This window comes from Argopecten irradians, chromosome 1 (genome assembly GCF_041381155.1).
Source record: "Argopecten irradians isolate NY chromosome 1, Ai_NY, whole genome shotgun sequence".
Lineage (NCBI taxonomy): Eukaryota > Metazoa > Mollusca > Bivalvia > Pectinida > Pectinidae > Argopecten > Argopecten irradians.
Genome location: NC_091134.1, coordinates 60,801,537 through 60,826,372, shown reverse-complemented (window position 1 = coordinate 60,826,372; position 24,836 = coordinate 60,801,537). Strand labels below are relative to the sequence as shown.

Genomic DNA, 24,836 nt, shown 5'->3' with positions numbered 1-24,836 from the left:
TGGATCTCCATTTCAGGTAATCCAATTTAGGATGTGCATTTGCAATCAACTAGGAATTGAAATCAACTAAAAAAACTCCTTGGTTGCACTCAGTTTCTCCTTGTTAATGATTATGTCATGGGTAGAAGCGGTTGAATACCGGTACTCATTATCAAGTATCCTGCAAATACTTTATCCGATTATTGATTGTACAAGAGGAGAAGTTCCCAGTCATTGAGAGCTTGTTCTGTTACTGTCGACGCAATAATAGTGTGAACGGTCTCGGTTGATTACTACATCAGCATGCATATATGCCGTTGCTATTGCCTGGCAGACTGTCGCTACTCTTTCGATAACTTGGTCACAGTTTTGGTTATGTTATCTCGACGGTGCCGGCAGGTGGCGCTGTTACCTCACACACATGTGTTGTGGGAAACACCCTTGTCAGTAGCTGAGCTACTGTCAAAATGGATGACTTTGTTGGGCGTGTTAACCCGGTACTGTCGTTAAATACAATGAGAAGTTAGCCTTTGTTGTGTCCACTTACCTATATTTACGACCTGATACCAGTACAACAACTTGATTTGATTGTTTTTGTCATATTTATTTGATTAATCAAGAGATCGAGGCAACACAAGGACCTAGCTAGCTACAGTAGCAATAAGCATCTGGCGTTTGTAACACAAACTGTACAATACTTCCATGCTTAAGATAACTTAAATACATAATATCATTATCTGATTAGGTGTTATATTAACCTTGAATAGTTTGATATTTGAGATTTTGATGTCATGGTATGGAAGCACAATGTGTTGCAAACAATACAGACTGTCGTACTTTGACAATACAGTATATAGACCAGCTCCGGTAGATTAAATGAGCATGGTTTTCATGGAAGAAAAAAACCCAACATTCCTACCATTCCAAATATTTTTGGCATCGTTTTGAGATTAAAATTAAAAATATTTTATTTGTTTAAAAAAACACTGAAAGCCAACTCACAGAAATGGTAAAAGTAAAGTACCTTTAGCTTCTGTACGTGTAGTCCAGTTTCCTAATTCATACGTTTAGTATTTTTTGGGTTACATTTCAGTCTTTGATTTCTCCATGATAATGTTTCAACGCTTGCCAAAAACTAATCCACACTGATGTCCGATTTGACTATGGTAATTACTGTGCATATTGAACGTAATCTTACAATATGTAAACTACTTCAGTAATATTGCTTGGAGTCTTGCAATGAACGGTACGTTTCGTTGAAAACATATGTAATCGTTGTCGCTTGTCGCTGCAGCTATAATGAAATACTTATGTAGGCTTACACATGTGTATGAGGTAACAGCACCACCTGCCGGCACCGTCGAGATAACATAACCAAAACTGTGACCAAGTTATCGAGAGTGTAGCGATAGCCTGCCAGTTGGCAATAGCGACAGAATACTGATGTAGTGATCAACCGAAATCGTTCACACTATTAATGCGTCGACAGTAACATAAGATATGTACACATGCCAGCCTATGTTAAGGTGCCAATAATACATCACAAAATCTAGATCATCATAATTATGTGTTTGTCTAGATTGAAATTTTGTCAAGACATTGTTTGAAATGGAAGTGAATTAAAGTGATCAATCTTCAAATACCAATTTGTTTGAAATGGAATCTGCAAATTCCAATTCCTTATTAGAACTGCTTGTTTTGTTTTGATTAAAGAGACAGAGCACTTTAATCCTTCTATTTGACCTACTCAAAATTGTAGTTCTTTGCTCTACACCTTAACCAACATGTGATGGTCTAATTTGGTATCAAATGAAATCAAAAAACAAAAACAACAAAATTTTCTAGTTTTATAATATTTATTTTGTAAAAAAAAGGATGTTGTTAGGAAATTGTTTTTTAAACTTTGATGTTTTACTGTTTTAAAGGACAAGAGACATTTCCTACGCAACCCTCCATCAGGGATCCAATTCCAGTTCCACTTTGAGAGTATGTTTCCTATCGCTACAGCAACTCTACAGGAGGATCCAAACCTACAGAAAATGAGATTTGAACTTGTTCCAAAACAGTAAGTGTTTTTATCTATCAATGATATGTCCATCTGGTTACACTGATAATAAACATGTATACAGTCATTTTAGCTTAGTGGTCAAAAGTATCATTTTACCAGCCATTTTAAAGTTTTGACCTTTGACTTGTAGGATCAATGAGGAGACGTTTTGGAGGAACTTCTTCTACAGAGTATCACTGATCAAACAATCTACACAGCTCACTGTTTTGGCACAAGAGACAGGTAACATCAGACTAGTGCAACATAATGCAAATAAAATCTGATCTCTCACCGAGAACTTTATTGGATTACTCAGTATTTGCACTCATGAATTCAAGTTAAAATCATCATCTTTCACCAATGCCTTATGCACTGGTTTCTTATTGTACTTGATATTACTTTAATTTCCTGTAATGTATTAATTTTTTCTACAATTTGATCTGGGTTCAAGGTCACTCATCTGAATGGGGGCACAAATTATGCCACTAGATTGATCATACCATTGATCCATTAACTTTTATTCAAGAGAATAGTGTTTATTTATTATAAAGACTGTAATTGTGTAGCTAGACTGCACATTCTTTATCTATATATGGATCTAGACTATCCCAAAGTTCAATCATATTGTTTTAGGGGCAGGCTTTACGTAAAATGTTGTGTCTATAAACAGGCCATGTATATACAGTAAAACACAGATAAGTCAAAGTCAGCAGGACAAGGCAAATATTTGACTTAGCCAATGGTTCAACTCATCTGTGTTTTACTGTTTAGGAAGACATTGACGTCCAAGTTTTACTGACTGTACCAACTGTTTTGAGGTTGGCATTTTACACACATATTGGTTTAAGATAGGCAATAAATAACAAGACAATTTTCTAAGAAAATATGATACTTATTTATTTAATAACAATGGATGATTCATATTACAACATACTTTTAATACTAACATCTTTGATTAGCCACGTGGTGTTACACATCGACATTAGCACTACACTATACATTTATATAACATTACACTCAAAATAAATAGAGGAAAAGAAACCAAATAGAAAGATTAGCATGTACATACTTGCAGTATGGCTTTAAGTGGATGTATTTTCCATCTTTATTAAAGACAAGGTAAACAAATCTGCAATTGTTCGACAGACAGCGCTACATGTTACTGCTGCGTTGAGAAGGTGAAGGTTGTGGCAGCTGAACTTATCACAGTGTTTGTTTATAATGTACATGCTACCTCCACAAGGTTTTGAGAAGGAATTAATAATTTCATATCATTACATCGATTTTTGTATGAATAAAGATTCATTGACATTGTTTCATATATAGATAGTATGAAATTGATTGCAAGATATATTTAATACGAATTTGTCTCATGTTTACAGTTGATTATATATAATTACTGTTTAGTTTTTGCTCCTGTGAATCGTCGGCTATGTACATATAAACTTGCAAATCATGACGGTTTGAAGACACTACGTTTTATTCAATAAGTGCTTCGAAATATGTGCAATGGATGTATTTTGCCCTTTCCTTGTAAACAAGGGGCTTTAGGTTTTGATCAAACAATAACATTTGATAGCACTGTTACGGTTGATTAGTCATAGTACGGTCAATTGGATCAAGACTTGACTTTTACCTGAGACAGCGTGACACCGTAATGTATATTAGACGGAAGGGACCACAAAATGTATTCGATTCAACCGCAATTGGGAACTATTGAAAATTTGACTCATGCAATGTTTTCAATCTAACACATGTTCATGCAACTTAGAAATTGTTCATTATTTGTATTTTAGGTAGCACTGGTGAGAAATCCAGCAATGGGTCTAGACGTTCCTCTGTAGGGAGTGTGGACAAAGGTATGTGATCACTCTATCTCTCGTCGGTAGGTCACCTACATCAAGTTACCATATAAGTAGTACACAGAATAGGATGCAAGTATCAAAAAAATGCACATGGAAAAATAAATTTTCCTACTGTGTGTACTTGTATAACGGATTAATGTAACTGGTATAAGAATTCCAGTTCTCATTTGTATCTGTTACATTTTGTGGTTGCTTTGCTTTGCCAAAATTCTATGTTTATTAGTGGGCATTACACAATGATATGATTCACATTTTTAAGTAGGACATTGAATTTGTTTGTACCTGTATTCTCAATTACAATGCCATTATATAATGAAAAGTAATGGTAGATAAGTATTATCGTTACATTTTCTCTGAAAAGCTGAAACTGTCAACTAAGGCATTTACAACACTTTCCTCGATTTCAGTTATTTAACTTTTTAGGCCCTGTCATGAAATAAAGGGTAGGAGAGCAGGTAGTCTGTTTGATTCTGTCCCTTCCCACTTTGACATAAAGAAACGCGTTGGGAAGGGACATTTATTTCTTACAGAGTTTTTTGTTGTTGTGAAGTTTTCACAAGAAGCTTAATGAATGCTAAGCATTCCCGAGTTCCTAAGCTGTAACATTTGTTCAGTGGAAATTACTTTTAGATTAATCATTGCATTTAGTGAAAACTCACAATGAAATGAGGGGATTATACTAATTATTCCAGTTTTTGTTCTTAAATTGCCAAAGTGCCTTTGATAATGATCTCATGCTGAGCCCAGCCCCCCCCCCCCTCTCCATATCATAGATATTATGGAACATTTCTATTAATTTAATAGATAATTGTTATGGCACATGTGTTGAATATGTTGAATTGACCTAAGTATAAGCACACTTAATGATTTCGTGATGAGTCAAGGGTTACTTCCCTTTGACTGTCATGCCTTTGGTATCAAGCTCAATCTTATTTCGATTAATATTTTATAAAGGCTACTTGTTTGTGAAAAAAGTGAAATCTTCACAACATAATGGTATGTACTTTGTTATTCAGTTTCAGCTTTGGGCTGGGTATTTTGTTTTATAGTTGTTTTTCCTTGTGATTTAGCTGGTTAATTAATGTTTACATGTAATTTTCATTTGTTTTATTTATTTTAATGCTTGAAATATCTTTCAATTGTTCAAATTTATAGACAGAAGTTGGAGAGGTGTCACTCTGTATAACCTATGGTGTAGAAGTGGAGGGTAGTAGTTACAGTGTATATCACCAAACTTACTTGTTACTGTCCAAATTTGTGCTGAACTACAATTGAGAATTTCATCAGTGTATGTAATGCATACAATCAAATTATAATTTCATGAGCAAACCGAGATAAGATATAATTACGCATTCACGGCGACGTGCAAGCTAACAAGTCATTAAAAAGCAAAGGTCTCGCGGACAACGAAACTACGGCTGGTGCGCGAGATCTTCACTTTTCAATATGGAAGAGTGATGAGAAGAACAACCAAGTAAAGTCATGAAATAACTGCAATATGATTTATTTCATAAAATCTATATTGCATCAAGTCATATAACTCACCACAAAACTAAGAACAAGTACAAATCAAGTCTAACGATACAGGCTGGAATGCCTGGAACGAACAAAATGACTAGAGAGTCTATCACAAAAAATCAAAGTCTGATTAATAACAGAAAGCAGTTACTCGCTGCGGTAACAGTCATAGATTAGCATGGCCGGGGTCCTGTCACTCCTTCGGGTTGTCTTTGGGGCTTTTGTAACCTACAAATAACAATAGGAGCATTCGACCAAAATAGTGATATATTTCACTACATTAAAATGACTAAACCAGACATAACAAGTTCATAGGTCAACAAGCAGGGAGGGAGTCGCACATGAAAGGGTGGGAATTATATCTTATCTCGGTTTACTAATGAAATTATAATTTCATTGTATGCATTACATGCACTGATGAAATTCTCAATTTCATGTCGCAAACCTCGATAAGATATAATTACGCATGTTTAAAGCACTAACTGACCTATGAGCCCAGGATAGTATAGCATGCTGGCATTTACTGACTTTCTCAGCAATTGGTGAGTCTCTCAAGTAATGCCTCTTGAACGTAGAGGCCTTGGACCAGTGAGCCATGACCATGATCTCCTTACAAGACAAGCCCATCACCTTAGCTTTAGAAGTTGAGGCTCCTCGAGTAGAATGGGCCTTGAACTGCTGTGTATCTAATCCTGCCAGGCCTAAATACCGTGACTAGCCAACCTGCCACAGTACATGCAACTTCAGGTTTGTGAGGTTCAACATATATAGCTCAACAAGATTTGGTTTCAATTGACATCCGAACAACTTCTCCATGCTCGAGATCTGTCAAGATAAGCCCTTAAGGTTTTAACTACGCAGAGTTCTGGTTTTTCCTCAAATGACTTAAATTTGATCTCTAATGGGGGTTGGCCAATATGCCTGGATTTAGACAACTTTCCCAGTTTAAAATTTAAAGCATCCCCTGTGTCAACCATTAACTTAATGTTCAAGGCGGACAATTCCGAAGATCTGCTTGTTGATGTCAAAGCCATCAGCAGACTGAGTCTCAAGGTCAGCATCTTGTCAGTAAGGGCAGAGCTAAGTTCTGAGCTGAGATGTAACAAAACATTATCTACTTCCCAAGTGGTAGCGTATCTGGGGAGTGGGGGCCTGGCATTAAAGGTAGCATTCAGAAATTGTTTCACTAAGTTATGTTGACCGACTTATGTCCATCAACTAATTCATGAAAGGCTGAAATGGCTGATCTGCGCGAGTTAAGAGTCCTATAACTGTCCCCTTTGTGTTTGTGCCTTTTCTCCAGGTGAATTCTGCCAACATATTGGCAGCTTTTTCCGAAATTCCTCGACCAACGTCTTGTTGCTGGAGATTTTCCAAGACGCTAATTTGAAATTGCTCTGAATCAACAGCGGATGGGTTTCTCCCTTTGCATTGGACAGAAGGTCTTTGAACGGAGGTAGTAACACTGGGGCTTCCACCAGAAGGTCTAGTAGGAAAGGGTACCATGGGCGAGTTTGCCAGGTTGGTGCTATTATAACCACTGTCGAGCCCTCTTGCTGAACTTTCATCAGGCACCTGGCAATCATTGAGAATGGGGGAAAGAGGTATAACCCCTTCTCTAGCCATTTCATCTGAAAAGCATCCGTCGTCACTGCGTATGGATCTAGGTGCCAACTCACATATCTTGTTAACTGGTGATTGTGTCTGCTGGCAAAAAGATTGGTCAGGAATGGACCCATTCTGGTATTCAACTCCTTGAACACACTTGCTTTCAACTTCCAATCGCTGCTGTCTCTGAAGTTGCGAGACTGCCAATCGGCTTCCCTGTTCAGTTTGCCTGGTAGATATTCTGCTGTTAGAGCTATGTTTCTCTCCAAGCAGTAATCCCATATATATATATATATTTATATATAATCCCCCCCATCCTCTGAATGAAGGCAACTGCAGTCTGATTGTCCAATCTCAAATGGAAATGTATTGGAGAGTGATCCTTCGTAAATATTCTGAGAGCAAGCAAGGCTGCTTTCAGCTCCAGAACATTGATATGGCAGGCACTCTCTTCCCGAGTCCATAACCCTTGTGCCCTCCCGGACCCTGTCACAGTTCCCCACCCCTGTTTGGAAGCATCTGTCTCTATGATGAGGTTCGGGCCTGCATTTATTATTGTTTTTCCATTCCAATTTTCCAGCTGACAAATTCACCACCTCAGCTCCCCCAGACAATCCTGGTTTAACCGGACTGTGGCCTGGTAAGACTTGTCTGTCAATAACCCCTGAATTTGTGACATTTGAAGGTGGCGATAATGTAATTGTGCAGGTGTCACTGCCTGTAGAGATGCAGTTATATGACCTATCACCTCTTACAACATTCTCACTGTTACTTCCTTGTTGGTAAGTAACAGGCGACATTTGTCGACAATCATTGTAATTTTTGCCTTGGGTAGTGACAATGTCATTCTCACCGAGTTTACCAGATATCCTAGGAACTCTAGTTCCTGAGTTGGAATCCACACTGACTTCTTAAAATTGATCATGAAGCCTAATTTCTTTAACAAGAACATCAGCGTGTGTAGATCCTTCAGATGATTGTCCTTCGACTGATTTAGAACAATCATATCGTCGAGGTAGATAACCATCCGTATCCCTATTCTCCTCAAAAGGGCCACCACTGGTTTCATTAATTTTGTGAAAAACCTGGGGGCCGGAGATAGGCCGAATGGCATAGCTAAAAATTTGTATGTTCTGTTCCCCCACAGAAACTTAGATATTTTCTGTGTGACTGACACATGGGAACTGAGAAATAAGCATCTTTGATGTCCAGCTTTACCATATAGTCCCCTTTTTGAATGGGAGTTTTCAGAGCCTGAATACTCTCCATTTGGAAATTTTGATATTCCACAAACTTGTTCAAACTTTTCAAGTTGATCACTGGGCGATTCCACCCATCTTTCTTTGGAACTAAAAAGATCGGGCTCAGAAACTGACCTACGCAGGAGTTTACCATAGCTATGGCCCCTTTTTAGCCCACCATCATCAGATGGTGGGCTATTCAAATCGCCTTTCGTCCGTGGTCCGTTGTCCGTCGTCCGTCCGTCCTTCCGTCCGTCCGTCCGTTAACAATTCTTGTTACCGCTATTTCTCAAAAAGTACTGAAGGGATCTTTCTCAAATTTCATATGTAGGTTCCCCTAGGACCCTAGTTGTGCATATTGCATTTTGGGACCGATCTTGTTGTAACATACTTTGAACCTCTTCCTCCATTAGGCGATTCACCTGACCTGCCACACACGGTGACCTTGGGCGGTCTTGTATTGGCTGTGTCAGAAAGGGTATTTTCAACCCTTGTACCATTTCAAGAATTAAAGGGTCCTGTGTTATTGAACGCCAATTTGTCGCACAGTATTTCAGACGACCCCCGACAGGAATGTTGTCGGGTATTGTGTGCAGATTTAAACACACAACGCTTTCGTGGACCTTTTTTATGTCTAACAGGAAGGTGGGGCCCATTAGATCTGATCTGTCTGTATGGGTTTGAATAACTGTGTGTTGGGTAGGATTGTTTACTCTTTCTGAAAGAGACATATTTTCTACCCTTAAGAGTGAAGATAACCCACTTGTCTCTACTGGGCTTATGTCCATGTCCACCCCTTCTGCATTGGTGTGATGTAAATCGGCCTCCACCTCCTGCTCCTCGAGATGGGGCCTTGCTCCGAAAGGGCTGGTTTCCTTTCCCATTGTTGGACTGTGACTGGTAAGATGAAGAACTTTTGCAGTCACGAGCAGCATACTGCTTGGATTTTGCGGCTAATTCTTTAGATATCTCACGTGTCTCTTTACACACCGAGGATGACTTCACTAAAGCTTTATAAAACTTCTTCCCAAACAGTTTATTTTCAGACTTCAGCTCCTCTGAATTGTCCTTTAGCAATGCTTTTGCTTTCTTAACATCTTTTGTTAAATTGCACAAAATGTTCATACGTCTATGGTAAGTAGTGGTGTTGAAAGCCTGACCTAGCAAGATAATGGACTTTTCCACTAATTCTAAGCATGAGAACAAGTCAAGATTATCCTTGGTCTTCCCTGATCTGATGTTATCAAGGTCTGCCCACACTTCAGAGAGAGGCCCCATAACACTGCCTACCCTTGACTGTATAGCCACCAAATTTTGGTCATACGGTTTGCCATAATATCGTTTTACAGTGTTATAAATATCCGGGATATAGCTGTCGACCTTTTGGGCTGACATTGCTAAGTTCTTTGAAACAGGATATTTATCAAGAATCTTATCCTGCAAAAGTTTGTCTGGCGTAAATGTCGTAATCTTGTCGGCGACATATCTAGCCATATCCTGTGGGATCGATGGAGCCTCTAGGGCTGGCTCGTTAATATTGAAATGAACATATTCATTATCATGACTGGGATTCGCATTCACTGAGGTTTTGTCAATCCTCCTATGCTTAGCACTCTGAGAATCATCACTCTCTGAAACACTACCTGGGTCATCTTGACCCGAGGGGCAGCCATGGCTGTGTCCACGTGCTCAAGATCGGCGAAAATCACTAGATCTACTATCAGAGCTGTGAGAGCTATGTCACCTCTTACGGCGGTGACGAATTCTGTCACAATCAGAACTAGAGTCTGATGAATAAGCTTTATATTTTTATAGCTTCTTTCATAACCACAACGCTTACAGGCGATCGAGATTTCCTCTCCCTCATAGGGGGAGATTCTGAACGGGGTACGCTATAGCGTCCCTCAACATCGCTGCCCGACTCCTTAGAAAGGGAGGGCTTTGTGGGATCCATCTCGTAAATATACCCGTCGGAGAAAGGTACTTACACTGTAAAACGAAGTGTCCGAGTCGTAGTCCTTGTCAGTAACAAGTATCAACAGGATGGATGAGTAAAAAATGACAACACAAGGTAATGTGATTTATTCAGCACGAAGCCATATTGAAAAGTGAAGATCTCGCGTGCGAGCCGTAGTCTCGTTGTCCGCGAGACCTTTGCTTTTTAATGACTTGTTAGCTTGCACGTCGCTGTGAATGCGTAATTACATCTTATCGAGGTTTGCGATATGAAATAAATCCATGATTTTGTTTGAATATTAATGGTTTTATCAGAACCCAGCTTGCATTGTGCCGAATGATAAAGTCTACTTGTCGATTATCTCCCCTTTCTATAACTTTAGATTGGATGTAAGAGTATATTTGCATATTGTAGATGGCAATTAAATTTAAGTATTGATATTCTGGAGCCCAGGTTATGCTACTCTTAACATGCTCAATTAGTCCTCATTAGAATGGTTTTTGGTGATGCATGCATGCCTAGTTGTTTCAAACTTCCAACAGAGATCAAATATGGAGACTCAACATAATCTCTTAACATAATGCTTCTGACTGGAAACTAGGTATATAGATGCTCCATCAATACTGTATTCAAAATTTTGTATTTGCATATTGTGAAGTTACCTGTGCCCTTGTAGGTAGGAATCAATTGTGATGTCATGTGCTTATAAGCAAGGACAATGCCATCTTTTTTCAAGAAAATGACATGAGCTTATGACACACAATTTTGATATAACAATGGACACGATTCTTCAAGTGCTGATATACAAAGACAGATCATATATACCAATCTCAATGCAAGATGTAGTTGCACCTTCTATCATTCCTATTACCAAGGTATATTAGTACTCCATCGTAATTAATTTCATGTCATAATAGTGTTAGTCGAAATTTTCGATTTTGAATCATTCCTTATTCTTTTTTACTTTTCCAAAGGTTGATGTGAATGTATCTTTTACAATGCTTTCTTTGGCTTTATTCTTGGTATATAGTGGAAACACTGTAACTTATTTTGCAATAATGATCAACACAAAGCTACTCAGATATCAAATATGAATGTGAAGGGTTATAAGCTGATAACCTCCAGATACATTGATAGGTTAACTCCTTTTGAATTCATGAGGTATTGTGCAGTACCATAAAAGTTTACCACAATTATTACACATATATAACATATGAAATTACACATGTATTATTGTATTAATGATAAATTACTATGGATAGCATTGCAATTGTTTTCAAATAGATGAAGATGTAGGTAATGCTACATTTAAGAAACGTCTTCTCACTTCTATAATCACAATATTTGATTGAGTCAGATATGTTGAACTGTTTCGATTCATATTGATTATCTAGTGTTGCTGACTATGAACAAAAAATCTCCTATTTCTAATTTCAGGAGTTTACATGTTTCATATACAGCAGTTTATTGTACTTGCTTATGATTATGTTAAATGTTTCATTTTCATGCACAAAGTTATAAAGTATAAGTTAATGGCACATTAGTAGTGAATACACATTGTTATCTATATAAAAGTGACACTATAGCTAGTGTACTCAGACACACATTACATAACCACTCAGTCCTCATGTACCAGGATACAATTGTCGGTCAGACTATGACAAGGATATGTTGTTTATATCATAAGTATTTGTGTAAACATAGTTTGTACTTGAGTGTATGTTTATACATGCAATAACTCTTAAAGAATAATGATAAATCCCATTTACATATCTCCTGTCAAACTTTTGATGTTCAGTTTCCTATTTGGTATCCTGGTCTGATGTGAATAAGAATAGATTTAGGGTAAATCGTTGTATGAATTATTTCTTTCTTTTTTAAAGTAGATAGTTACTTTTTGCTTTTCAAATGTAGGTTACCGTCTGGTTACCTGATGTACATTGATTTGTGTGGCACCTGACTAATGTGTAATTTTATTGATGGTCGCGTGTGCATTAGTCATGTATTGTCTAAGTCGACTGACATGTTTATAAAACTAAACATGTGTTGTTTGGTTGTCCCAGCTGTGACTGATATATTTACATCTGAGCTACTTTATAAATATGAAATCAATTTTATTGCTGACATAAAGCTGACATATCTACAGGGATATTTCATTTTCTCAGCACCATGTCTGGTTTCAATAAACTTATTGGCGTCAAACTGTACATAATGTCACTGTTCTTAAACATTACATACTACTTATAAACACAAGTAGATTATCAATGCCATACATGTTGTTTACCTGTATTTCCTTTGGTTATCAACCTCACTACCAAACCTGCTTTAAGGGTTGTTACTCTCAGAGATTTCACAGGATAGTATTTTACCATATCATATTGGAAGTTTAGCATCCATCAGTTTACTTTAATGCCATCAAATTTTGTTTATCCGGAAATACATGGCCTCCTGAAAATGAAACCCTAAAAATTAATTGGACAAGTTTTCTGTGATGTCTTGTGTTCATGATTTGGGGTAACTTGTTAGACAGTACTTTTGAACACTTTTACAAGATACAAAATGCAGTATCATGATATATTTTAACAGTAATTGCCCATATATTTTCTATCATTGATACAATCAAGGTAAATTTAACAATGCCATTTTACTTTGCATGGTTGACTTAGTGTTGAGTTTCATGCATTTGAAGGGATTTAATTGCTATTCAGTTCGTTTAACATTGTTTTCCTTTTTCAGCAGCATAATGTTTAGAAAAACAAAATGCAAATAAAATCTGATCTCTCGCTGAGAGCTTTATTGGATTACAGGTTATTATTTGTATTCATGAAGTTCAAGTTAAAATTATCATCTTTCACCAATTTCCTGTAATGTATTAATTCTATCAGTAATTTGGTCTTTGTAAAAGTTACTCAATAATCACATGCACCTGTGTTTCTGGTGGAAATCCACACTATCTGGTATTTCCATCATTGCCTCATATTAATGTACATGCTGTAACATGAATCATATGCCAAATAACAATGACATGTACATAAGTTTGTGAATGTAATTGTACATAAGTTTGTGAATGTAATTGGTGTTTGTCATATAGACGTTGTCAGTTGAGATCTTAAGTTCAATATTAATGTAAGGTTATTTGATACAAAGACTTTGCTATATCTATATCTTAATGCATCGTATAATCTATATCTTAATGCATCAGGTGAGATATTGTTATTGGGTCCATATACATGCATGTCTGTATAGGTTTTGGTGAATAATGATATCTGCAATGTCCATTTGTAAATTAGTATGATTAGAATTGCCCATTCTGTATTTTGTATGTAACTAGAAGTAGCACATGGTGATAAAAGATCCAGCATGGCAGCAAGAAAAGTGTAATTGTCCTTTGTTAACACAAAATATTCGGTGTTACACACCCCTATAGAACCCTACAATATCTATGCTAAATTTCAATGAATTATGTTATAGTGTCCATGTCTTTATAGGTTTTGATGAACTTTGATTGAAAAGTTTTGATGAACTTCGATTGAAAGGTTTTGATGAACTTTGCTTTAATCCATGGGCTAATATGTTATGGGTTCCTGTTTACATAGAATTCAGTGACTTTTTGACATCATAATGAAATTCATATGAGGAAATAGTGAGTAAGTTAGGTTTTATAGGGACCGCAGTGGCCGAGTCCTGACATATTACCACAAGCCCTCCACCTCTGGGATGTGAGTTTGAATCCAATGTGGGTCAGTTGCCAGGTACTGACCTCTGGTCGGTGGTTACTCTGGCTTTCCTCCAGCAACAAACCTGGCATGTCCTTACATGACCCAGATGGCTGTTAATTTAATAGGACGTTAAACTTATAAAACCAAAACTAAAGTGAGGCTATAGAAAGCTATTGTATTGAGGCGGTTTGTTGCATTAACTTTAATACACATCTAATATTTCATCTGCTTGAGTTTCAGTAAAATTTACAAATACATTTTTAGGTCACCTGATCACAGATGTGGTAGAATCAAATACTCTTCATAGATAGAAAGGTCTCAAGGCCCTCTACAAAGATTGTGAATTATATGACCCTGGGGTCTCAGGTTTCCCCCTGGGGAGGGGGTTAAGTTTACTATAGTTTATATTGGGAAAACACATTTTTGAGCATTATTTGGTCATTTGTAATAGTAAATGAGTCAAATGTTGTCAGAATTATCAGTATGAGATGGCCATTTAGTCCTATTAACAAATTTTCTATGACTGACCACCAGGGGCCTTAGGGGCAGGGTCAAAAGGGGTCAAATAGGCTAAAACTTCAAAAATCTTCTTCTGAAATTCTGGAAATGGTAGAATTAAATGCTTTTCATAAATAGAAAGGTCTTAAGGTCCTTTACAAAAATTGTGAATTATATGACCCTGGGGTCTCACGTTTCCCCCTGGGGAGGGGGTCAAGTTTACTATAGTTTATATAGGGAAAACACTTTTATGAGCATTTTTTGCTCAATTTTCATAGGAAATGAGTCAAACTTGGTTAGAATTATTAGCCTCAGATAGAATTTTAATATTATATACACATTGGTCCTGGCCGACCCTCTTGGGGCAGAGGGACGGGGCTAAAAAAGGGTCAAATAGGCTAAAACTTCAAAAATCTTCTAAAATTCTGGAAATAGTAGAATCAAATAATTATAGATGGAAAGGTCTTAAGGTGTTTTATAAAAATTGTGAATTATATGACCTTGGGGTCTCACGTTACCCCCTGGGGAGGGGTCAAGTTAACTTTAGTTTATATAGGAAAAACATATTTGTGAACATTATTTGCCCAATTTTCATAGGAAATTAGTCAAACTTGATTAGAATTATTAGCCTAAGATATAGCATTTTAACATCCATATCCGTCCTCAATGACCCCCTGGGGGACCAGAGGGGCAGGACCAAACAGGGTCAAAATAATTAAAATTTGAAAAAATACCTCAAAGTTCACAGGTTTGATGGAAGCAAATACTCTTCATAGTCTAAAAAGTCAAATTTAATAATCACTGACCAACTTCAAGGCCCAGCATATAGTGTTTATATGTCTATAATTTGTTTCATTATTTGTTTTATTATATATTCTAACTCAGGTGACCGTTAAGGCCCATGGGCCTCTTGTTTTTGTTTCTTGTTTTGATTTCCATCTGTATTGCATCAACTTGACTATAATTCTTGATTGCATCAGCAGAGTAACTAGACACTATAGTATTGCATCATTAAAGATGCTCCACGGCTGACAGAGCATAAATGATATCCATCACTTGAATAATAATTGGTGTTTAATCATGTATATATTTATATCCAATTAACACAAAAAATTATATAAAATAATTTATTTATCCTTTGGTCCATGCGCAATCAGCACTTCATTCCATATAGGATATAGTGCCAAGGAATTCTTAAGTTGTATTGATCAAAGGAAATACCTGAAACAATTCTCTCTGTATGTCCTGGTAAACATTATCAGCATACAAATATAGATCTGATGTTAGATCTGTATGGGAACTGGTGAACTGAGGAAACAATAACAGAACTTGGACTGGGCTGATCATCAGGTCCAGGTAGCTCAATTGGCTAGTGTTCTGGGGTCCTACATTTGAATCCCAGTCATTTTCTTCTCTACTGTTACTTTGGCACTCAACAATATACCCCTGGGGGTGATAAAGGGATCTTGAGTTTTCCAGGGCAAATGCTTTTAGAAAGGAGGGAGGATTCTACATATACTGATTGACTCAATCGAGTTGATCAGAGCATCTGGCTAGTGTTTGAAAGTCCTGGGTTCCAATCCCAGTCTAGCTGCTACATTTTCCACTTTCCACTTAGGGTTTTATAATGTATGAAAAACATATCATAAGAATATCAAATTACTGATCAATAAATTACTTTTTTCAAATTTGAATCAAATAATTGACAGAAGGATGTGGTAATATATAGATGTGATGATATAACGTTTTACTGATCAGGTTGTAACATGACCAAGTACTGTAATCAATATGATGGTCACAGCACCCCTTGTTGTATGATGTTGGTGATGATCATGAGTCATCGCTGTTGACAGTCTCCATGGCCACTGTACTGTTGTAGTATCACATGACCTGTCAATACGTTTCTGCTATCACCTTTGGGGAAATGTCAACATATTTGGGTGTTTTTTCACATTTTCAAATTTTAGCTTACTACTATCAGAAAATTTTCATTAGTTTTAATGTAATGAAATGAATAATTGCACATATGTTTAATGGTTCAAATGGAGCTATTTAACTACTGTTGAAATAAGGTTAAAACTAAGACAATTAAGACAGTATTACTGTACATTCATACCTGTCTAAAAAGACCACTCAAAGGACAGATGAAAAAATGGTCTTTATATAACCATATGGTCTTTACACATGTGAAATTGTGTCAAAATTGGTCATTTGGAACCCTAGGAAAGTGGTCTTGGTCTTTATACAAAAGTGGTCACTGTTTAAAGGCAGGTTTTACAGTACATGCTAAAATAGGGATGGTGTCTAAATTGCATAACTGCTAAATGGCATTACATTGTTAGTTATTAAATCCTTGGTGAGACCATGATTGAAGTAGAACCACATACTCCCATTAAGTTCCATTGACCTCTTTTCTATATCTCTGATATTCTTTATTTATAGCTGTTTATCTTTTCTACTTTAAGTAGGAATTTAATAAAAAAGGAAACAAAGTCAAATCTTCCTTCAGCTGTAGGGTTAATAAGGTCAAAATTAACTTTAACTGTGATCTTTAGAAAAGCTATTTCAAGTTTGTTTTCAAAAATGTCCAACCAACAAAGTATAAATCACTTACAAATTCATCCCCTAATTACCCATTCAAAGTATTTCAGTTGTGAAAACGTGTCTAGGATGGCTGAGCACCCTCTTCTCTAGTGCACATGACTAAAACCAAATTAACCAACTTCTGATTACCAAAATGAACTTTTACACTCTGTACAAAACAAAAACGACATTGTTTAACTATGAATCGAAACTTGTGACATTGTCTGGGAGGTGATGGGAAAGTGAACATTATCCAAGCATTCTTTTGTTAATGTAATGAGATAATTATAGTGAATGCATTATAGTACGCTTGCTAATGTCGGCATCACTAGAAGAACTGTCAATTTCAATGTTATAGGCCACGTCTGTTTTGAATACATTGACCGAATTAATATTTTGGTATGAAACACAGACAAAAATTATGAAAGACAGCTAGGTTATGAAAGAGAGAATTAATCAATATTGGAGTTTGTGATCTATCCTTGATGCTGTCGTGTTTATCACTGTTATATAGGGATCAGGATGCCTTAAAGTCGTAAGGGGCACTCTTCTCACCTCATCGCCAGCTTTTTATAGAAAGTGCTCTCAGTTATTCACAGACTCGAACTTGAAAATACTTGACCATCAATATCGAGACTCTCAAGAAGTTAATCAGTAAAGAGTGTCACCTTCCTAAGAAAAATGCCAATGCAATTGCCACTTTGTTCTTTTGTTGTGAATCATTGTACTGAAATTATTTTATGATGTCTAATAATCAGAACATATTCTCATCAACCAATATAAAGAGTGTGTCTTAAGAAACTCGTTTTTGTCTGCAGTACATCACAAAGACATCTTTTACTAAATCACTAAGAAAACTACCATTTAAGTAAGTAGGATCTTTGTATGGTTTTGATTGAGTATAGCAAACTGAAGATCACAAAAATAAATATCACAAATTAATGAAGACAAAATTCCTAAAATTAGGGCAAGACAACTTTGATGGAGTTCTCATAAAACTTGTACACTATTCATATTGTTTGTATTCCATGTATTCTTAACATATCCTGGAATCTTGTATTACTTCCTGTATTGGTGAAGAGTGCATGCACACAAACATGGCATCTCTTATATTAGAAATCTTTGATTTTTTGTTTGGTATCAAAATATTTGGTTTGTTGTTCCAAGAGAATCAAATTTGGTAAGAATAAAAAAAATGATAACTGACTCTCAGTCCACAGGCTGCCACTCAATCTTGTAAATGTGCATAACACCACTCTGAAAGACGTTAGCCTTAATTACTTAGTCAGGTTTCTACAAAAACTACAGTTCCTTAAGAATTTATACAACAACAGCCGCACTGATTGTTATCACAAACACTTTTCTCTTGCAGATGTGTACTTTTCTTGCATGTTGACATGCGATGAATGCATTTATTTGCATTAGTGTTTTGTAAACATTTCCTACATTTCTAATTCTGTACATTAATGACAAATGCTGCACAGACATTCTCAATTCACATTCATTGATACATAGAAATGGATTCCTTTGATGTTGGTAAAATTTTTATGAAACAACTGTAAAATCACTAGACAGTGAAGAGGAATATAGATGAAATCTCACTGTACATTAAATATTTACTGGAAATTAATAATCCCTGTCTAAATTAAATATCCTATTACAACTCTATTTATATAATTGACATGGAATATTGTTGAAATCTATATTTTAGTGAAAAATACTGTGTACTTTCAACTTAAAATATTTCCATGGGCACTTCCTTCTGTATTTTGGAAATATGTCATTATTGTCGCTGAAGTTTAAATATCACTAATTGTTCATTATATATCAGATATTTGGCTTCTCCAATGTTATCATAAGTGAAGGTTTTTGTATATTTTTTTTCTTTTAAAAATTATCTCCCCTTGCTAATTGACCATGATAAGTATCATGGTTCTAAGTGGCTCCAATCTATCAGATTCTGAAATACACACATATATATATAAATAAATACCGGGTAAAATGTTTTACTTATAATTTACAAACTTTCAATGAACATTCCAAATGGTAAACTGCCATCAGTCTTTTTCAATCTGAAGATAAACTGTTTTCAATGACCTTTTCATTGTTTTGGTAGCATTTTCACTTTCATTTCAAAAATGTTTTTTATTTAGTCAAAAGATTCAATTATCACTTTCCCAGTAAACTACTCAGTGGTGGGTGTTTTGAATACAGGAAAAATTCAATGATTTCACAAACAGAAGTCGTAGGAGATAAAAACAGATTTTGCATTTTCATTATTTTCCAATTATATAATAATTTAATAAATATATGTAAAACATTATTTGATGTGTGCCAGTGTTAATGAAGCCTTTGACAGATTACGTAACTGTTAATGGCTGCTGCAAAATGGCACCAATATTGATAGATTCTGGTAGACAGATTATGTTTTGCTTTCAACATACAGCTGCTCCATCCAGTTTTTATTAGGGCCAGCATCAGAGATTCAGGAGCCCTATAGTAATCACTGTGTTCATTTGTCTGTCTGTCTGTCTGTCTGTCCACAAATTTCCTCAAAAACCATTAGGCTCATTGTTTTGAAACTGCATGTGGTAAAAATAGATTGTATGTAGATGTGCAATAGATCTTTACATTTTATCATGTGAAAACCATGACGGCTGCCATGTCTCCTATAAAGGCATGAACATTTTAAAAAATCATCAATGAAAATAAGAAACAGATTTAAGGGGATACTGAATATCATGGTTTTAGTTTTGAAGCGGTTTGGAAGAAAAAAATGGTTGCAGTATTATACCAGAGTAACAAAGCCTGTAAAAGCTAAAAAAAACCATTAGATGAGATCAGTACCCTTAAATCTTGCTTAGAAAGTAGACCAATTTTATCTACAGGTTTTAAGATGATTAAGTCACTGGCCATTTCATGCAAATCAAAATACCAGACAATATAATTTGTCTGCTATGTAAAGAACATTAAGTATTTATAGGGAAGTGAACAATGTTTTCCGGCCATGTTGTTTATAAAGGTATATACCTCCTAGCACTAATGGGATTTTGATCACTTGTTGGCATGTTTGGTCATCATTAATTTGACAGCAGTCAAAATACATGTTTAATCTGGCCATGGATTTACATTTAACAGTCCAATTACTTTACAGCACCTTCTGTGGTTATTGGACTTTCTGTACCAATAAACTATTGTATCAATGATTTTATATAACGGTGAGAAACTGAGCTGTACCTGTACACTTACACCGTATTCATTCATTCCTTAAAGAACAAAATTCTCAATTGATTTTCCAAATAAAATATTAAACAATGCATTGAAGATATTAACCAGCATTACTTGTTTTATTTTACTGAACTTAAACATAAAATATAGTATACACGTACTTCTGTGTTCAGGATTTGTCTTAGAGACATATTTTGTTTTATCAATTATCACCATAGAAATAAAGTGCATGTTATTGTATAAAATTAAACATTGATATTGATAAATCATAAACAGAAGTGATTTCCCAGCAACTGTTAGTATAACCATCATGTTGAATTGTCAAAAACGGAAGTAACTCCTTTCAGACATTCTGTGAAAATTCTCAAAAACGATAGAAACATGATACTAGAAATGAGATTTGATTTTATATCAAATGCAAGTATATTGAAGCTGTTTCTATTTTTTTTTTGTAATCAACAAAATGCTCTTGAAAAAAATGGCTTTTTTTAACTGCATGAACCAGTTGACTTGCATTTGTAAAGTTACCTGTTATGGTATTACATGAGCTAATTATATATGCACTATTACACCATTTCTGTCATTTTGTCTCCGTTTAAAGGCTACAACCTTTAAAAAATTGCTTGGGTAGACATTTTCTCCATGTTGGGGGCTACGCTGTAAACTGGTGTGAAATGTGAATGTCACATACGTTGATAGCCATATCGATTTTCAGTTTGCAGGTAAATCATATTTTCTGCTGACACTGACTTTTGGTGACAGGAAATCTAGAAAACCTTCATTCCCAATTTTCCACTGCATTAACTGCTATTTAATGCTAATGGATACTATGTATAATTTTGAAGCTAAATATAGGAAAGCTATACTCGGACTCCTAAATGTGTTATGTAATATACAGAAGTGAACGCATGAAAGCATGAGCTGTTAAAATGACCAAGTATTAAAGGTGTCTGACATTCTACAGTGCTGTTTACAATTCCTTATAAATATTACATTTATAAATAACAACTTTTTTTGCTTTCAAATGAAGTAGTACATAGCTTAGAGATGGACTTTCTCTACCGTTTGTTTCTCTATTATTCATAAATTACAGAATGTACTTCAGTCTTTTTGATCCATAATATGAGAGTTACCATAACATGTTTCGGTGAAGTAATGTGATACAATTTTTTAAGAAAGTTAATAAATTGTACACGACACTGGTATTCTGCCGAGCTTGTTTTCCATCGTGTGGTTGGTGACCTGTGACAGAGTTCACCTGTATATAGAGTACAGCTGTTCTCTTGCTTGAGGGGCCCCAATGGGATTATCTCAATGTTTCACTGAAATAAAAGAAATAAAAACTTATTAGTATCTTTTTATAAATAAACAAATAGCCAAGTAAACAAATTATCATAATTTATTTCTTTATTATTGTATCTCATATTTTCATTTTTATTTGACTTATTACCATGCAGAACATGATGAGGTTGGGTTGGACGAATTGCAAAATATTTTAATCAGCCTGGTAACAATGAAAAATAATGCTGAAGATTTCACCGAGCTAATGATATAGAAATAAGGTCACGTAACCAGAGGCGATTTAAGAATAGCACATTGTGATTGGTGTAGATTTGTGTTAATGTATCAAGGTGAATGTTTGTTGTTTTCTTGAAAGGCATGGCTGACTATGAATGTTTTCACTTTTAATCTGTGTTATTCACATACACAAAGATATAGGATATGTCACTTCTGTATAATATCAAGAAGGTAAAATAAGAAAATTAGGTTGGACTAGGAGTACTATGGGTAAAATTAAATGGCAGTGTTCTAGTATCCAGCAGTAAACAGCCGGACATACTATCATTGTAAATCAATTTAAAAGTCTGCTTCAGATGTAGATTTATTCATGGTCTGTATAGGTATTTATTTTGTGCCATAGACAATTATATTGTTTGGGTCTGGTGCAATTTGATATTTCATTATGGCCATATATATAATTCTATAAAAAGGGGACATTATATGTATATATGGACATTTTATTATATTGGAAACTGTTTTGTGTAGCATTGTCCTTGGTGTTTCGAAATATGTAACAAAAAAGTTCTTGGGTAAAAATTAACATTCTGTATATCAGAGTTATACCTGGAAATGCAAATATATCTCTTACCAATAACATAAAACAAAAGATAATTGTCTCTAGGAGATCATTGTTGGTTTATATAAGGTGTAATATATAACAGAAGCTGTTTTTTCCAAATACACAAACAAAACAACTTGGCACTATAACATTGAGGTGGCTTGTAGATATAAATATTTGTATGACAAACCACAAATATCTAACATTTCAATACTGTTAATTTGGGTGATTTTCCACATAGGCCTTCATTTATTTTTTTTATTAGAGTTTGTTCCCTTGGTTTAAAGAACATACAGTTGATGTGCATACAGTATATGATTGTTTTTTTTTCTTCTTTTTTTTAAATTGTCCTGTAAATTCAATTTCAGTTGTCATTGTGAAAAATATAATAAACTAATGTATACTTTGTGAATTTACATTTATAAATAGTCAATCTTTTGTTTTAGTTATCTCCCTTGATTTTATTAAAGGGACAATTCAGTCTAAGAGAACATTAAAATTTGTACATATATCGGAAAATACCCAGTTCTAATGGAAATTAGATCAGTCGGTTTTACTGTGATATGCCAGAAAAGCCCATGGTGGTGAAATGCGTATGAAATGTTCAAACTCGCTCGCTGGCCGCCATTACACATTGTGGTCGAACATCTTGTATGCCGAACCCTGTCCCTTGCTCTTAGAGTAATGCTACTTTTGTTTAAAACTGCTCAAATTGCCCTGACAGTAGTGTGTTTACCTTATTAGGTGAAATGTCTTGACTAAAAAATCATTTTATCACCTCCACAGTGGTTATGTAGTTCATTTGTTTAACGTGCGTGACTTTGGCTCGGATATGGGTACAGCGTACATATTGTACCTGCTTAATCGTATTGATCAACGATTTGTAATTACAACAGTATCAAATAAAATACTAAACAATGACGTGGAATTTTTCAATATTTTATGTTATATGCTTCATAAGAAATGTAGAACAATACATTTATGCCATATTTTGCTTCTTGGTTATGTAAAAGAATTATCCTGAGTGAATTGTCCCTTTAATAAATAGCAGAGTAGTTTTCATCCTACAGCTTTCCAATGATTGTTCGGAGAAATTCCTTATGATTTACCTGACGATTGATGATCATCGATAGTTTTTCTGAACTTGATATTAAGCTGCCTTTTAGACTGGTGTTTAGATGTGAAGATAAAATCTTTTGTGTACGACTTGTGACGATGACCACTGAAATGGATGGCATTTATGAGACTATAAAAGCTGAATCACTTTGTATTGATTGTGGTTTTTGTGTTGTCAGGATTAATATCCTGATCTATCTATCCTTTCAGCTGTATGTATTACAGTAACAGATCTTTTGAATAGTAACTTTATGGACCATTAATCACAAGTGCTTTAACCACAAATTTTAGTACCACTGGGACTGATTTTACATTTGAATGTCAGAATATTGAACAAATAATCTATATTCCAGAATGTTTGGTAGGTTATACGCATAAACTGGGGAAAAAGAAACTAATTATAATTGTCATGCATGTTATATAATTGCATTATTTCAAATGCAACTTTATAGATGTACTTCAAATTCTAAATACCATCTTACAAGCAATTTATTATCGTGAAGCTAACTTTACAAAAATGGATTTTAAAGAAATTTGTCAAGGACAGTGTATAATCATTCATTTACATTATCAAATATATTATATCTTACATGTACATACAGTCTACTTTTATTTACTATTGTTTGTGATAAACCGAATTGGAACAGCACTCAGCCTAACGTCACAGTAGGAAAAAATGGTTTTGGTTTTTAGCTCACCTGGCCCGAAGGGTCCGTCCGTCGTCCGTCCATCCGTCAACATTTCCTTTAAATCGCTAATTGTCATAAAGTACTGCATGGATTTTAACAAAATTTTGTCAGAAACTTCCTTAGGGGAAGGGGATCAGATTTTGCATAAATGGTGACCCTGACCCCCCTGGGGCAGGAGGAGCGGGGCCTAATAGGGGTAATAGAGGTAAATCCTATAAATCGCTACTTGTCCTAAAGTTATGCATGGATTGCAACCAAATTTGGCCAGAAACTTCCCTTGGGGAAGGGGATCAAATTTTGCATAAATGGTGACCCTGACCCCCCTGAGGCAGGAGGGGCGGGGCCCAATAGGGGTAATAGAGGTTAATCCTATAAATCGCTACCGTATTTTCCGGACAATAAGTCGCACCTGTGTACAAGCCGCAGAGGCCTTTTTTACGATTTTTAGCTCACCTGGCCCGAAGGGCCGGTGAGCTTATGTCATGGCGCGGCGTCCGTCGTCCGTCGTCCGTCGTCCGTCGTCCGTCGTCCGTCCGTCCGTCCGTCCGTCCGTCCGTCCGTCAACATTTCCTATAAATCACTACTTGTCCTAGAGTTCTGCATGGATTGTAACCAAATTTGGCCACAAACATCCTTGGGGGAGGGGGAACAGAACTTGTATAAATTTTG

General features: G+C 35.6%; 1 protein-coding gene across 3 annotated transcripts in view; it reads left to right on the top strand.

Annotated features, from left to right (window-relative positions):
• Positions 1-24,836, top strand: part of LOC138336223 (synapse-associated protein 1-like) — a 77,002-nt gene that overhangs the window by 8,202 nt on the left and 43,964 nt on the right. For 2 of the 3 annotated variants that reach the window (XM_069285620.1, XM_069285636.1), the window contains exons 4-7: positions 1,905-2,044; positions 2,178-2,269; positions 3,823-3,885; positions 4,846-4,887. In XM_069285620.1, coding sequence (XP_069141721.1) covers positions 1,905-2,044; positions 2,178-2,269; positions 3,823-3,885; positions 4,846-4,887 — 337 coding nt within the window. The remainder of the gene's footprint in view (positions 1-1,904; positions 2,045-2,177; positions 2,270-3,822; positions 3,886-4,845; positions 4,888-24,836) is intronic. The other variant, XM_069285628.1, reaches the window with a different exon arrangement.